Below are 14,908 nucleotides of genomic sequence, written 5' to 3'. Positions count from 1 at the left end.
ATCTAAATACAGTAGGGCCCCGCTTTATGGCGCTTTGCTTTATAGCGCTTCGTTAATTCAGTGGTCTCAATTAGATGCAATTAGACTAAAGCCCCACTTGTTCCACTAGCTTGTTCTGATTTTTTGATGGTTTTTGGGCTTTGCACACCATTCTATTCAATGAGTTCCGCTTTTCAGCGGGGGTCCGGAACGTAACCCGCCGTATGAGTGGGGCCCTACTGTACTACCTACCGTGACCCCAGCCATTCAAAATTAATATCTTCCTAAAAACATTTTTTTTACATTTTACAGTTGCAAATATCCATTACTGAAATCCTTATAACTTCTTTATTGTTCTGTGTGCAGCCTTCCATGAGAACATAAGCAGGTTCATTTTCACATCACTCACTTTAGGCAGGGAAGTATATCTTGTTTTATTCTGTTTGACAGAAATTGAGCTCAGTACCTATAATTTGACTTGAGCCTGCAGTCAAGACAAGCTTTGACAGGCCCAGACAGTAGAAGTTTTGTGTTTTCTTTTAAAGAAACCCCTCACATTTTAGGGCTTTTTGTAACTATGTGAGAAGTAGGAACAGATGCTCTTATGAATATGAGCAGAATGATTAATGAACCTGTAAGCTTAAAAATGGAATCCACAGTAACCAAAGGAAGGAAGGAAGAATATGGGTGGGATCCACCTAGGTCATATTCCAAGTAAGCCCAATGATGTCAGTGGACTTAATCATAACTAACTTAATCAAACTGCTGTCAATGGGTCTACTTTGATTATTAGTCAGACACCACCCAATCACATAAAAAAACATAGGCAAGGAGCTAGGAACCCCACTATACTAACACATTATTATTTGCAGTTTCATAACCTCGTTAACCAGGGGTGGGGGACTGCAGGCACAGGAGCTGAATGCTGCCCTCCAGGTTTCTCTATCTGGCCCTTAGGACTCTCCCTACACCATGTCCCTTCACCAGGTCACATCTCCCACCAGGCCTATCCCACACTCTCATCAAGTCTTTTGTCTGGCTGCAATGTGCCCTTGAACTGTGATACCTCTTCCCTAGATGGAAGAGTGAGAGAGAAGGAATGAGATCAGTTTGCGGGTGCTGGTTCGAAAGCATAGTGCCAACCTAACAGGCGAGCATTGATTCAAGTTCATTCTTTGTCTGCTAGCCACTGCTTTTACAAATAAAGTAAATATATCTGTTTTGAAAGGACATATTGATAAATGAAAGGAAATATTGATAACATTATCATTCTTAATATTTGAGAGTGGAGTTGTTGTTTTTTAAAGAAAACTGTTTTCAAAAATAGCCAGAGAAAATTGCCACATCAAAATCTGATCTGCAATGACAGATAATGTGAATTAATGGAAAATTCAGTACTAAATCCAAATAGGGTAAAATTCTAGCACATCCTATACATATATAGTGCAGGTAGCCCACTATGCAAAGATAAGAATCACACATATTGGTCCACCCAGTTTTCTCTCTGGCCCTGTCCACCACTGTCATTCAGCCCCCTGATGGTTTCCCATGAGGGAATGAGAAGCTCAGTCTGAGAAGGTTCCCTGCTCCCTCTAAGGAAACATGTAGCTTCTGTTAAATCACACACCATTTTCCTGTTGTATATGCTAAGCAGTTCATAACTTTAAAGATGGCTTCAAATAAGTCTTGCTCTGAGTCTCGCCATCATCTGAACTGAGGTAGGTGGGTGGAGTGAAGTACTTTTCAGTTGTGGAACCCACTGCAAGATACTCTGAGAACATTTGCTGAAGAACAGCCAATAAATAAATAAAAATAATTCATTGGTTGATTGTGGAGAAGTAACCAACAGGTATATTTTTGTGGAGTGGGAATAATTATGTACACATTTTTTTTAATCACTCCATGGAGCTATTAAATTAAACATACATGTAAATGGCCAATTGCCAAGAAAATCCAACACAGTCACATTTGACTTCAAAAGAGGAAACTTCACAAAAATGAGGGGATTGGTAAAAAGAAAGCTGAAAAACAAAGTCCAGAGGGTCACATCACTCGAAAATGCTTGGAAGTTGTTTAAAAACACTATATTAGAAGCTCAACTGGAGTGCATACTGCAGATCAGAAAAGGTACCGCCAGGGCCAAGAAGATGCCAGCATGGTTAATGAGCAAAGTCAAGGAAGCTCTTAGAAGCAAAAAGTCTTCCTTCAGAAAATGGAAGCCTTGTCCAAATGAAGAAAATAAAAAGGAACACAAACTCTGGCAATCGCTAGTCGGGCGGTATATAAATTTAATAAATAAATAAAAATAAATAAAAGAAATGCAAGAAGACAATAAGGAATGCTAAAAAAGAATTTGAGGAGCACATTGCTAAGAACATAAAAACCAACAACAAAAAATTCTATAAATACATTCAAAGCAGAAGACCATTGAGGGAGGCGATTGGACCCTTGGATGATAAGGGAGTCAAAGGTGTACTAAAGAATGATAAGGAGATTGCGGAGAAGCTAAATGAATTTTTTGCATCTGTCTTCACAGTGGAAGATATAGGGCAGATCCCTGAACCTGAACTAACATTTGCAGGAAGGGATTCTGAGGAACTGAGAGAAATAGTGGTAACGAGAGAGGAAGTTCTAGGCTTAATAGACAATATAAAAACTGACAAATCACCGGGCCCGGATTGCATCCACCCGAGAGTTCTCAAAGAACTCAAAGGTGAAATTGCTGATCTGCTAACTAAAATATGTAACTTGTCCCTCGGGTCCTCCTCCGTGCCTGAGGACTGGAAAGTAGCAAATGTAACGCTAATCTTCAAAAAGGGATCCAGGGGGGATCCCGGAAATTACAGGCCAGTTAGCTTAACTTCTGTCCCTGGAAAACTGGTAGAAAGTATTATTAAAGCTAGATTAACTAAGCACAGAGAAGAACAAGCCTTGCTGAAGTAGAGCCAGCATGGCTTCTGCAAGGGAAAGTCCTGTCTCAGTAACCTATTAGAATTCTTTGAGAGTGTCAACAAGCATATAGATAGAGGTGATCCAGTGGACATAGTGTACTTAGACTTTCAAAAAGCGTTTGACAAGGTACCTCACCAAAGACTTCTGAGGAAGCTTAGCAGTCATGGAATAAGAGGAGAGGTCCTCTTGTGGATAAGGAATTGGTTAAGAAGCAGAAAGCAGAGAGTAGGAATAAATGGACAGTTCTCCCAATGGAGGGCTGTAGAAAGTGGAGTCCCTCAAGGATTGGTATTGGGACCTGTACTTTTCAACTTGTTCATTAATGACCTAGAATTAGGAGTGAGCAGTGAAGTGGCCAAGTTTGCTGACGATACTAAATTGTTCAGGGTTGTTAAAACAAAAAGGGATTGTGAAGAGCTCCAAAAAGACCTCTCCAAACTGAGTGAATGGGCGGGAAAATGGCGAATGCAATTCAATATAAACAAGTGTAAAATTATGCATATTGGAGCAAAAAATCTTAATTTCACATATACGCTCATGGGGTCTGAACTGGCGGTGACCGACCAGGAGAGAGACCTCGGGGTTGTAGTGAACAGCACGATGAAAATGTCGACCCAGTGTGCGGCAGCTGTGAAAAAGGCAAATTCCATGCTAGCAATAATTAGGAAAGGTATTGAAAATAAAACAGCCGATATCAGAATGCCATTGTATAAATCTATGGTGCGGCCGCATTTGGAATACTGTGTACAGTTCTGGTCGCCTCATCTCAAAAAGGATAGTATAGAGTTGGAAAAGGTTCAGAAGAAGGCAACCAGAATGATCAAGGGGATGGAGCGAGTCCCGTATGAGGAAAGGTTTCAGCATTTGGGGCTTTTTAGTTTAGAGAAAAGGCGGCTCAGAGGAGACATGATAGAAGTGTATAAAATTATGCATGGCATTGAGAAAGTGGATAGAGAAAAGTTTTTCTCCCTCTCTCATAATACTAGAACTCGTGGACATTCAAAGAAGCTGAATGTTGGAAGATTCAGGACAGACAAAAGGAAGTACTTCTTTACTCAGCGCAGTTAAACTATAGAATTTGCTCCCACAAGACACAGTAATGGCCACCAGCTTGGATGGCTTTAAAATATTAGACAAATTCATGGAGGACAGGGCTATCAATGGCTACTAGCCATGATGGCTGTGCTCTGCCACCCTAGTCAGAGGCAGTATGCTTCTGAAAACCAGTTGCCGGAAGCCTCAGGAGGGGAGATTGTTCTTGCACTCAGGTCCTGCTTGTGAGCTTCCCCCAGGCACCTGGTTGGCCACTGTGAGAACAGGATGCTGGAGCAGATGGGCCACTGGCCTGATCTAGCAGGCTCTTCTTATGTTCTTATGTCCTAGGGAAATTATTAATAATTGTTTACAATCTATACCAAGTTTCTGAACTCAGTACATCAGTCTGTGCATGGATGCAATTATGTCCCACTTTTTATTGTACTATCAAATGATGATGCCTTTTGGATAAGCAATAAAGATTTGGATGGCCAAGGATGGAAATTAAAAGCTGTCAGCTACAGAAAGAGATACTTGCAAAAAAATAAAATAAACAAAAAGGAAGAGTGAGTGGGTGTGTGTTTGTGAGAGAGAGAGGATTCCTCACCCCTGCTTCTGAAACAGGCCCTTGGTTTCCCCGCAAGTCTCTTTTGAACAAAACAACACTATGACTACAGAATGCAAATTCTGAAAAGAAAAATAAATAAATTAATGAATTAAATACTTCAGTGTGACAACTTCCAATTTCTTCCAAAAGCAAGGTACATACTCTAGGGGTTGAATCCAACTAAGCCATACTCAGAGTAGACCCAAATGAAATCAAGCCAATGTGACTAACTTCACTGCATTATTCCAATGGGTCTACTCTGAGTATAATTTAGTTGGACTGCAGCAAAGACAAAACATCACTCATCACACATAGATGTAGAAAATGTATTTAATGGTTGTTTCAATGCCAATATAAACCTTTTCCAGTAAATAATACTTACAATGTTTCTTTATATAAATGGAAAAATATATGGTTATTTTGAAAAGAGGATGAACAATGAGCATCTAGTTATTAAGACACATTAAGATACATTTAACAAAAAAATAATCCCTATAATGAGAGAAAAAATTACCTGTATTGGTAACACCACAAGGGCAACACAGATCATAATGACAACCAGAAGTTTTGAAGGCCAGATCTTGGGAGTAACATCCCCAAAGCCCACAGTGGAAAATGTCACTATGCAGAAATAAAGGGAGTCAAAGAGAGTCAGCTTGTTCCCTGCTCGCTCCAGATGCTGAATTCCACAAATACTATGTAAAGAAAAGAATGAATAAAAACAAAAACAACACCTGTAACTAGGACAATTCTGCTTGCGAGGGGATCAGATTTTTGGTATGCATACTTGCATTCATGGAAATACACTTCTTGTCAAGATAATATTTTACGATTCACAATAATTGCAGCAGTTGAGAGTTCAGCAACATTTTGCTCCTCCTCTCCTTGACTTTTTCCACCTCAGCTAGTCATTAAAACAACATGTAACCAATGAGGCCTCCAGACTCTCAGTATTTTGCAGGAGGTATTGAATCACATAGCAGAATTTTAGGTTCATGCAGTCAAAGTAAATTAAAACTCTCTGTCACCCTGGTGCAGCAAATCCTCCTTCATTTTCTTTTTTTTAAAAAAAAAACATGTTGTGTTTTGGAAAGTGATGGGGAGCTGCACTGAAAAGTATGGGATGAATGAATGGTGAACGGGAAGATGTGCAAACACCCCACAAGCAATTAGGATCCAGATGAAAGCTCATTGTTATAACTGCCCTCCAAACAAGCCAGGATGAATGCTCAATAAAGACTGCATATAAATCTAACCTCTGGTACGCTTTCTGCAAGCAAATCAGGATGAATGCTCAATAGATAGGTCATCTGGAGGGGCTCCAAGTGTGCCTATTTCTTCCACCATCCTAAAGTCTAAATACATTTTCTTTTTGTGTCACATCTTTTTAGATTGCAAACCTTAGGACAGTCACTGTCATGTTTATGGCAATGTCAAGCAGCTCAGGGAGCCTTTTTCAGCTTTGACTGAAGAGCAGAGTAGGAAAACAAAACTTTAAATAATGTATTCTATTTCATGCTATCTGAAGAAGAGTTCTGTGCATCTTAAACTCTCCCATATTTCAACATTTCCTTTTACCCTTTTATCTCAGAAGCTGACAAGCACACTGCAATTGCTAGGATCTGTTAAGTATCTGGACAAGGTTACTGTAGTATGAGACGCCTGGAAATTTCCCCAACTGAAAACATCAGGGATGGAGAGAAAATTACACTTAGAGCTTTCTGTGTTGCAGTCATATTTAGGTATTAAACCATTTTTTAAAAAATCTGCACTCTTCATTTTACTATACAGACAAGAAATGCTATTATTATCCTTATGTCCCTTATTATTTTAAGTAGAATTATGTGACCACAGTGGCAAGATCAACTATGAGGCAAGGGAAAATTAACAGGTGCTGAATACCAGCTGCCAAGGCTTTTAAGTATGAACACAGAATGGGCATGGATATGGTTTTGGCAAGCAAATGCAATTAGCCAACTTGTCCCATTGCAAGGTTCTATATGCTGTTTTTGTACTTAAAGGAGAGAACATAAGGTGCACACTCAATAATGTAATGCATTTTCTCAACTGAACTTTATTGAGATTGCCTTCTAACTTTGTTATTGCAACTGTTGGTTAATGTCAGATATTAAGACCTGCCAAGATGAATCTGTGAAGAGCTGAAACACATATGCAAATATATTATTCAATAACACATTACCCAATGCGTAATCGGAGTGACTTGTGGCTGAATGTGTGAACTGCTTCTATCAAAAAACACTAGAGGCAAATATGAAAGCTCTGCATAGCATGTTTCATGAAGGCAAGACATCACTTTATGCTCACTGAATGATGCACATGTATACATGGACTCCTCTCATACCATAAAGGAGATCTTGTACAGAGAAATATAGGGGTGTAATCAACTAAGTCCTACTTAAGAATAGAACTATTGAAATTAATAAACTTGTAAGTCATGCCTGTTAACTTCAAAAGGTCTACTCCAAGCAGGACTTAGCTGAATACTAGTAGATAAAATTTTGGATCAGTATTACATACCACCTATGTTGCACGGAGGGACTACAATACAAGGGTGGAACATGGACTTTGCATACAGAAGGACCCAAGTTAAGTTCCAAGCATCTCCAGTTACAGGAACTCTTTTGGATAGCTGCAGAGAAAGACCTCTGATCCAAGATCTTACTATATTCAAGTAAAGGGACCTCCATGTGCAGTCTCAGTGGTGCTACTCTAAAAGGAAACATTTTCCTGAGCATGCAGGATTGGTTCAGTTAATGCCATCTGGATTTGATATATGCAATGCACTACCAAGAGGCAACTCATGTCTGATCATAAAGATTATGATGGCTCACTGACTTTGCCCATAGCGTAAGACCAGACAGTATTTAGACTCTAGTGTGTATACAGTAATTCATCTTCTTCCCCACCTCCTTCCAACTTTTCCCCAAGAAATCTGTTAGGAATCCATTTATTAGAGGAAAATTCAAGTGAGGAAAACCTGTATCTGACTAATGGTTTGCATTTGCATTTATACTGTGCCCTATCATTTAATTAAGCATGCTGTAAGTCACGGCTGGATATCTGTGGCTCAAATACCTCTTTTGTTGTTCTTTTCACCAACAATACTAATTTATGCTCAATGTTTGTCTTATTATTCTTTTCCCCAAAAACATTCATTTATGCTCAGTGTTTTGCCAGATTCTATCTGGGCCACAGGCACACCCATAACATGCAGGCTGACTTTGGGCAAAGTTACCAGGTCTTTTCACAAACTTCAGCAGACCACGGTTGCCAGGTTCTTTCTACACCATGAATACACCCATTCAGACTCGACTGACTTTGGGCAAAATTGGCATGTCTTGTTATAAGCTTCAGCGTTCCACCCTACCCCACCCCAAAAAAGAGTCTTTCCAGGTTCCAAGACTGACCTAATACATTTTCAGGAATAAATATAAGAAAGTTTTAGAGTAACTTATTTCACTTCATGATCTTGGGATAGTTTCTTAAATGCTTAAGAGTTCTGATTTTAACCCAAATAATTCAAACATTACCTCAGGAATATGTAGGAAAACAAGTAAAGTGTCAATATGGCCAGAGTTCCAAATGGCTCTGGCAATTGTTGTCTTCTTCCCTTGGGGATCTTCCTGATCATATCCAAGACACAGCTCCGTAGGTGACATCAGTAATGGTACTTGCTTGCCCACCCACCAGTTGTCCCTGTATTCCCAGGGAAATATGTGATGCTGGTAGCTTCTCCCTCCCCCTTTTTTAAAAAAACAATCTTTATTAATTTTATGCTATTATTAAACATAATTAATAATCATCAAAATATTATATATAAATCATGCAAAATTCACAAAATAATTTAAAATAAACTCATATCGGGTTGGTGTTACAGTGCATTTATGGAAGTCAACTTTTAAAGTCAGGATATTTCATTTACAATGTTCAATGCTTGTGTTACTTGTATTTCTTCTTTCCCTTTCCTTTTTGGGTACAGGATAAATGAGAAAATGGGGGGGGGGGGAGAGACCCGCTTAAAGAAACTGGAACCACTGATATGCTTCCAAAGGAACTTGACCATGTTCTTCCTGGCTCATGTATTCTATAAAATCATACCAAGTCAAAACAAATTTATCTCTTTTACTTTGACCTCTAAAGACTCAGTTTTTGCATTAGTTTATCTAACAATGCTTCATTCCAGACCTGCTTAATCCAGTATTCTATGTTAGCCCTGGATAGATCCTTCCAAAAGCGTGACACCATGAAACACACCATGTGTAGTAAATGTGTAATCAATGCTCTCTTTTTTTTTTTGCAGGTCTGAATCATCATTCCCCTTATGTTGCCTCATGTAGCTGCTTTTCTCTAACAGTTGTGGGAAGTGGAACAGAAGATCAGGAAAAAGCAGCTGTAAATCAGTGCTCAAGTCGTCAGGCTGCTTTCTCGTGTGATCACACATGTAGCCTGGGCTCTCAGACGTGTAGGAATTTAAAGTGACCAATGTAAAACAAATTATTATTTAACATTATGGCTAACACTTTAACAAAATATGCTGTTTACAGAGGGAGGGATGGGGCTTCAGGGCCTCTCCATTGGCTCTGCTGAGAAACGAGGTACTTTTGACTCTTCCTCTTATCCATTCTAGCTGGTCATTGCAACAACTCTGTAACCAAGATCTAGTGGTTGAGTTTCCTTTTTTTCTCCTCCCTTTTCCTTTTGTATTCAGTTTTTTAGATTGTGAGTCTGTGGGTAGGGATAGGGGAGAAATTAGATTCCACTCACACTTAAAGCCAAATTTATCAAATTTGTACATTCCAAAATAGTATGAGAACCAAAACACAGCCATTCTTCAAAATATACACTCATCTGAATCTTTGATGCAGTTTTCCAACCAAAGATTGTTTGTACAAATGCATGTATTAGGGAAAAGTGTGTGTAGAAATGAATATATTAGGGAAACTAACATACAAAAATACATTAGGATAAATTGCTTGCAAAAATGTGTGATTAGTCAAAACTGTATACAAAATTGTGTTTATTAGTAGAAATTCACACCAAAGGGCTGAATAATTTTCATAAGGATTTTTTTTAAAAAAAATTTGCTGCAGATATGTGAAGAATTGAATTTAAGATTGGAAAATGAGAAACTGAGAGAACTGTGATCTTTCCATCAATAGTTTTATTATTGATATTTGTAAGCTGCTTTAAAGAAATAACAGTAAATAATAAAGATTAAAATGTCAACACAAGTCTATATACTGTCACTTCATTAAAAAAAAAGTTAGTTTGCTGCAAGGAACATAGATGTCCAGGAGGCAGAGCAGATTTAACTCAGCATTATAGCAACCTTTGTCTCCTAAGGCAACAAAGGGCACATATCACCCAGAAGCAAGTAATGCACAGACAGATGAGGAATTGAGTGGCAGGGGAGTGTGATACAGCTAACATGTAAGATTAGTCACATTCATGAACTACTTGAACTTTGGAGTGGTGAGTCATTATTTACTGAAATCTTTTATCTAGTTCCCGTAAAGAGATGGTTTCATTCTGTGTTTACTCAAAAACTTTTGCCACTCTATTTTTTTTGCAAGTACGTATTTCCTAAGTAAATGTGAAAAGTTCTGTTGAAAAAGAATTAAATGGGAGATCTTCCTCAATGACAGAAAATGAAGAGAACATCATATACAAAAGGGGGGGCATTAAAATAAAGCAGGTTACTAAATCTTGGCAAGGAAATGGGATACAGCAGTTTCCTGACTTGGTTTGAAATTTAAAAGAACTTGGGTTTTAATGTTACTAGAGGCCCACAGATCTTGGTCCCACATGTGTGGAGTTAACAATGGAATAGCTTTTTATTGGAAACCAATATGAGGGCACTTTGCACTTGCCTTTTTGTATATTTTGTTTCTCTCAGGGTATGCTACTAGGTTAACAGGAACAAGTATAGCTGCTTTTGGCAACATGCCTCCACTGGTCATGTGGCCCCATCATGTTAGCATGGTAAAGAGACCGCAGAGCCAACTGGGATGGCGGCAGATGGCGGTCTGGAGCAGCGGGCGCTGCAGTATGAGCAGACCTTGTCCCCTCAGCCCAGGCCCTGGTGCCTCGCTCTACACAGCCGGCCCGACCAAGCCGCAAGCAGCCTCACGCTGACCTCTGGTCACCAGGCATCCCCACCCCGCCGACCCTCTCTCCTCGCCACTCCCGCAGAACATCGGTGCCAGAGCCAACATGGACGGGCCTGCTGCAGCCGAGGCACTGCTCACCCCTCTCAGGCAGATGGTAGGGCAGCAGGTAGACCTGCTAAAGGAGGAAAGAGAGCCCAAGATTGCGGAAGCCAGGGTGTGGAAGGAAAGTCTGTCCCTGAAAGAGCTGCAGTGCAGAGGTGTCTGTCTGCTGAAACTTGAAGTGACCAGCCAAAGAACCAGGTTGTACGGCCGTCTGCTTATAACTTTACAACCTAGAAGGCATGGCTCAGAGGCAGAGCTGCCCTGTAATAGTTTTGGGCCTGAGCACTCCTGTGTTACAGTTCAAGAAACATGGAGAACAAATAAATCTACAGGATATACACACTACTGAGCCATAAATATTTGTATTTTTTGTATTTTGTAATTTTTGTATTTTGTAATATTTGTAAATTGTATTTTGTAAATTGTTTTATTGATGTATTTTATATTGTATTTTTATATTTGTGTTTTTTGTAAGCTGCCTTGAGGGCCTTTGTCCGTAAGGCAGGGTATAAATAAATAAATAAATAAAAATAATGAAGTGGAAGTTTGAGCTCTCTCTCTTCCATATTCATTCTATTTCTAAATAACCTGTAGTACTTCTCTTCAAATGTGCTTCTCTCCGAGTGAAGAGGAACACCATATAGACAGAAAGTAAGAATGAGAATGAAACACAATAAAAATGCAGCCCCCACTTCTGAAAGTTCTTCAAAAAGTTCATCTGGCTGAAAAATCAATTCAGAGGAAATTGTCATTGCTGTGGATGCCATACTGAAATAGTTCTGTACCAATTTCTAGTGGCACTTTATGACAATGACTTACTAGCCGAAAGGGTTAGACATGAGTTAACATATACTATTGTTTCTATTGGCAAGTTCAGAATACAAGTTTTGTATAGCTCATAATGACTGGAAGCAATACAAAACTAATATTATTCCCCTAAAAGTTCTTTTGAAGCAAACAACAACAACAACATTTCCACATACAGGCAGAGTATTGTTTTGCTTTTCACCTTAAATCTATTTTGGACACCAATTCCTACTGACACATAGCTAAGCAAATATTTTGGTGGTGGTGGTGGGATGCTTAAGGCTTTGGGGACAAGTGGGAAAGTCCCCTCTAAGAATGAGGGAACAAACAAAATTGTGTATCCTATGAGCTTGAGTAACCAAGAACTGGAAAGTTTCCCAAGTCAAACAACCAATAATAACTGCAAAGCCTTTCATTACAGTCTCTGCAAACCATCCCCCAGCTTATACTTCATCTCTTGTTCCATTGTAAGCTATATTTTAAACTTACAGTGAGACAAGAGCCAAACAAAAAAAAGCTTTCCTTTCAGATTACTTGGTTTTGCAATTTACAGAGCCATCTGGAAGGAAGGTGATATTTTTGCTCAATAGCATGCTCTCAAAATGTGGTCTCTGTTCATACATATATAACAATATTAATTGACATATGATGCTGTTCTAGAATTGGCTCACCCTGCTAATAACAGTCCACTTTTTCTCTCTCTTGCACCAAAGAGAGAGATGGTAATAAAATTATGGGAGATGAGCAAATCACACAGGCATCTCATGTACGTAAATACCGGGATCATATCTGTCACCTTTATGTGATAAAGACTGTGAACCATGACTGTAAATTGTGGAAATTTCACCACATGTAGGCTGATATGGGAAAGGGAGAATGTCTTGACGTGTGTCCTCATCATTCTCTTATCAAAATATTTTGTCATAAAGTTTTATACTCTAATTAGCAAGCATGAATTTTATAGCACCTATGCAACAACCTCTCTTCATGTGAGCCCATCTTTATAATAATATTCACTAATACGCAAAAAAACTTGCAATTTAAGAATGTACCTATAGCCCACAGATATTTCTACCAAACTTTAAAAAGCAGGGAAATTGGGCAGCTATAGTGAATGCACCACGGGAGCAGGAGACCTGAACTCCTCTCTGAGATATTGGACTGCCCTACAAAGTTGTCAAAATGCAAACACCATTTGGGTTGGTCTTTCACAGTCCAATCCACTTGCTGTGTAGCTTGGAAGAATTTGGTAACATGTGCCTCTGAGCATATGGTGAGTTGTTGCTTCGGGGAAGTTGAATGTTTAATGACTGTCTTCAGATCACTGCTAAATTCTCTCTTATCCTTCCCTATAGTGCTTGGAGAAATTATCTCTTCACTGCTAAAGTTACTCACACAACTCTTTCTTATTAGCAATAGATATCTTATTTATATCTATATAAAAAAGTGAAGGGAGATCTTCCAAACAACTATCTGTGAAATATCTTGAAACTGCATGGATGTATGAAAAAGTTAGAGTAAAAGCAAACATGCTATCATGCTACTTTTCATTCTGTTTAGCTCTCCACACTTGCTGCTCCAGATCTGAAATGTCCAAAAATAAATGACACTGAAGCTGCAGAATGTTCTCTAGACTGATATGGAGTGGAAGATGTTCTGATAAAAAGAACATTCACAGTGTTCTATGGAGCACTCAAGCCCTGCAGTTTGGAGAACATCCTTAAGATAAGGGATGTCTACAACAGCCTTCGTCGTGATTGTCCAATCTCTGCTGTGTCACACAAGGGTCTATTTCAGTGTGAATCATCCAGGCACAGCTTCAAGGGACAGGCTGTTAATCTGGCTCTTGGCTTTCATTTTGATTGTTAGTGCAGTAATTGAACATTAGCCAGCTAAAATTAGTCCTGCTGAAACCAATAAAGTGAGTTATTTGTGATGATAGTTGTGAGTATGCCCTCTGAAAACTATTAGCGGGATTAGGGCCATGATGGGCTGCCACAACAGCTGTGTGTTGCTAATAGCAGTGGTCAGCTCTTTATTCTGGTGCTAAGACTGTTGGTTTAGGAGTATTTGAGGCTTGTGGTATTTCTATCACATGTGGTCAGAGAGAACTGTAACTATCTCTTTTTCAAATATGCTCCAAACAATCTAAATGGCTACACTGGTCAATTGTCCATTATCTGTTTTATTTGAACATTTATATTTGACCAGTTCCAAGCATGATACCATGTACTCCCTGCTGGATTTATTTACTTTTTTTTTTATCTTGCCCTTTTGCCAGGTAGAGAACTCCCCAAGGTGTACATCACCGTCATCAAATTATAATGATTAAATCCAATGAGAAATCCACTTAATTAAACTTATATTGTGGCACTCTTGAAACTCCAGTGTGGTTACTCTCAAATAGCTATATTCAAAACTAATGGTTAAAAGAGTCTATAGCAACAAAGCCCCATCACTTCTAGAAAACTGCAGAGCAAACTGATAAGCAACCAGATTAAGTGGGCCACTAAAAGTTAAATATTTGCAGAAACATTTGGACATATGACACTGCTCTTGGTTTAAGCAAATGGGATTGCACAAGAAGAATTTGGGAAAACAGGGACTGTGTTTCTTAACTACCAAAAGTTTAGTAAAACCTAATAAGGGTGAGGCATGAAGTGGAAAAGAACAGCAAGGACTGAGCCCCCTCCCTATTCCTTGAAACTAAATGGGGGGGGCTGGTCTTGAGGAGGAGGCTTAAAATAATTCTGGCAGTGCCTATTATTATTATTATTATTATTATTAAATTTATTAGTCGCCCATCTGGCTGGTTATCCAGCCACTCTGGGCGACATACAAAATAAAAGGCACAAATACATTAAACATTAACAATCTGAAGCAATAATAGTAAAACCTAGCCAACCCCAAAAGCCTGCCTAAAGAGCCAGGTCTTCAGAGCTCGGCGGGAACTCATTATAGACGGGGCATGGTGGAGATCATTTGGGAGGGAGTTCCACAGGGTGGGGGCCACCATTGAAAAAGCCCTCTCCCTAGTCCTCACCAGTCTGGCTGTTTTAACTGGTGGGATGGAGAGGTGGTCTTTTGAGGCTGATCTTGTTGGGCGGCATCGCTGATGATGCTAGAGGCACTCCTTCAGATAGACTGGGCCGAAACCGTGTAGGGATTTAAAGCTCAAAACCAACACCTTGAATTGGGCCTGGCAAGCAACTGGTAACCAGTGCAACTCTTTTAGCACTGGAGTGATATGATCTCGTCACCGGCTGCCTTTAGTCAGGCGTGCCACCACATTCTG

The 14,908-nt window shown here is 39.4% G+C and overlaps 1 protein-coding gene across 4 annotated transcripts in view; it reads right to left on the bottom strand.

The window, feature by feature from the left end:
* Positions 1–14,908, bottom strand: part of KCNT2 (potassium sodium-activated channel subfamily T member 2) — a 341,069-nt gene that overhangs the window by 158,433 nt on the left and 167,728 nt on the right. For all 4 annotated transcript variants that reach the window (XM_061633982.1, XM_061633985.1, XM_061633981.1 and 1 more), the window contains one exon: positions 5,088–5,268. In XM_061633982.1, the coding sequence (XP_061489966.1) occupies positions 5,088–5,268 (181 nt within the window). The remainder of the gene's footprint in view (positions 1–5,087; positions 5,269–14,908) is intronic.

This window comes from Rhineura floridana, chromosome 6 (genome assembly GCF_030035675.1).
Source record: "Rhineura floridana isolate rRhiFlo1 chromosome 6, rRhiFlo1.hap2, whole genome shotgun sequence".
Lineage (NCBI taxonomy): Eukaryota > Metazoa > Chordata > Lepidosauria > Squamata > Rhineuridae > Rhineura > Rhineura floridana.
The sequence above is the reverse complement of the archived record's forward strand: the minus strand, read 5'-3'. Positions and strand labels throughout refer to the sequence as shown.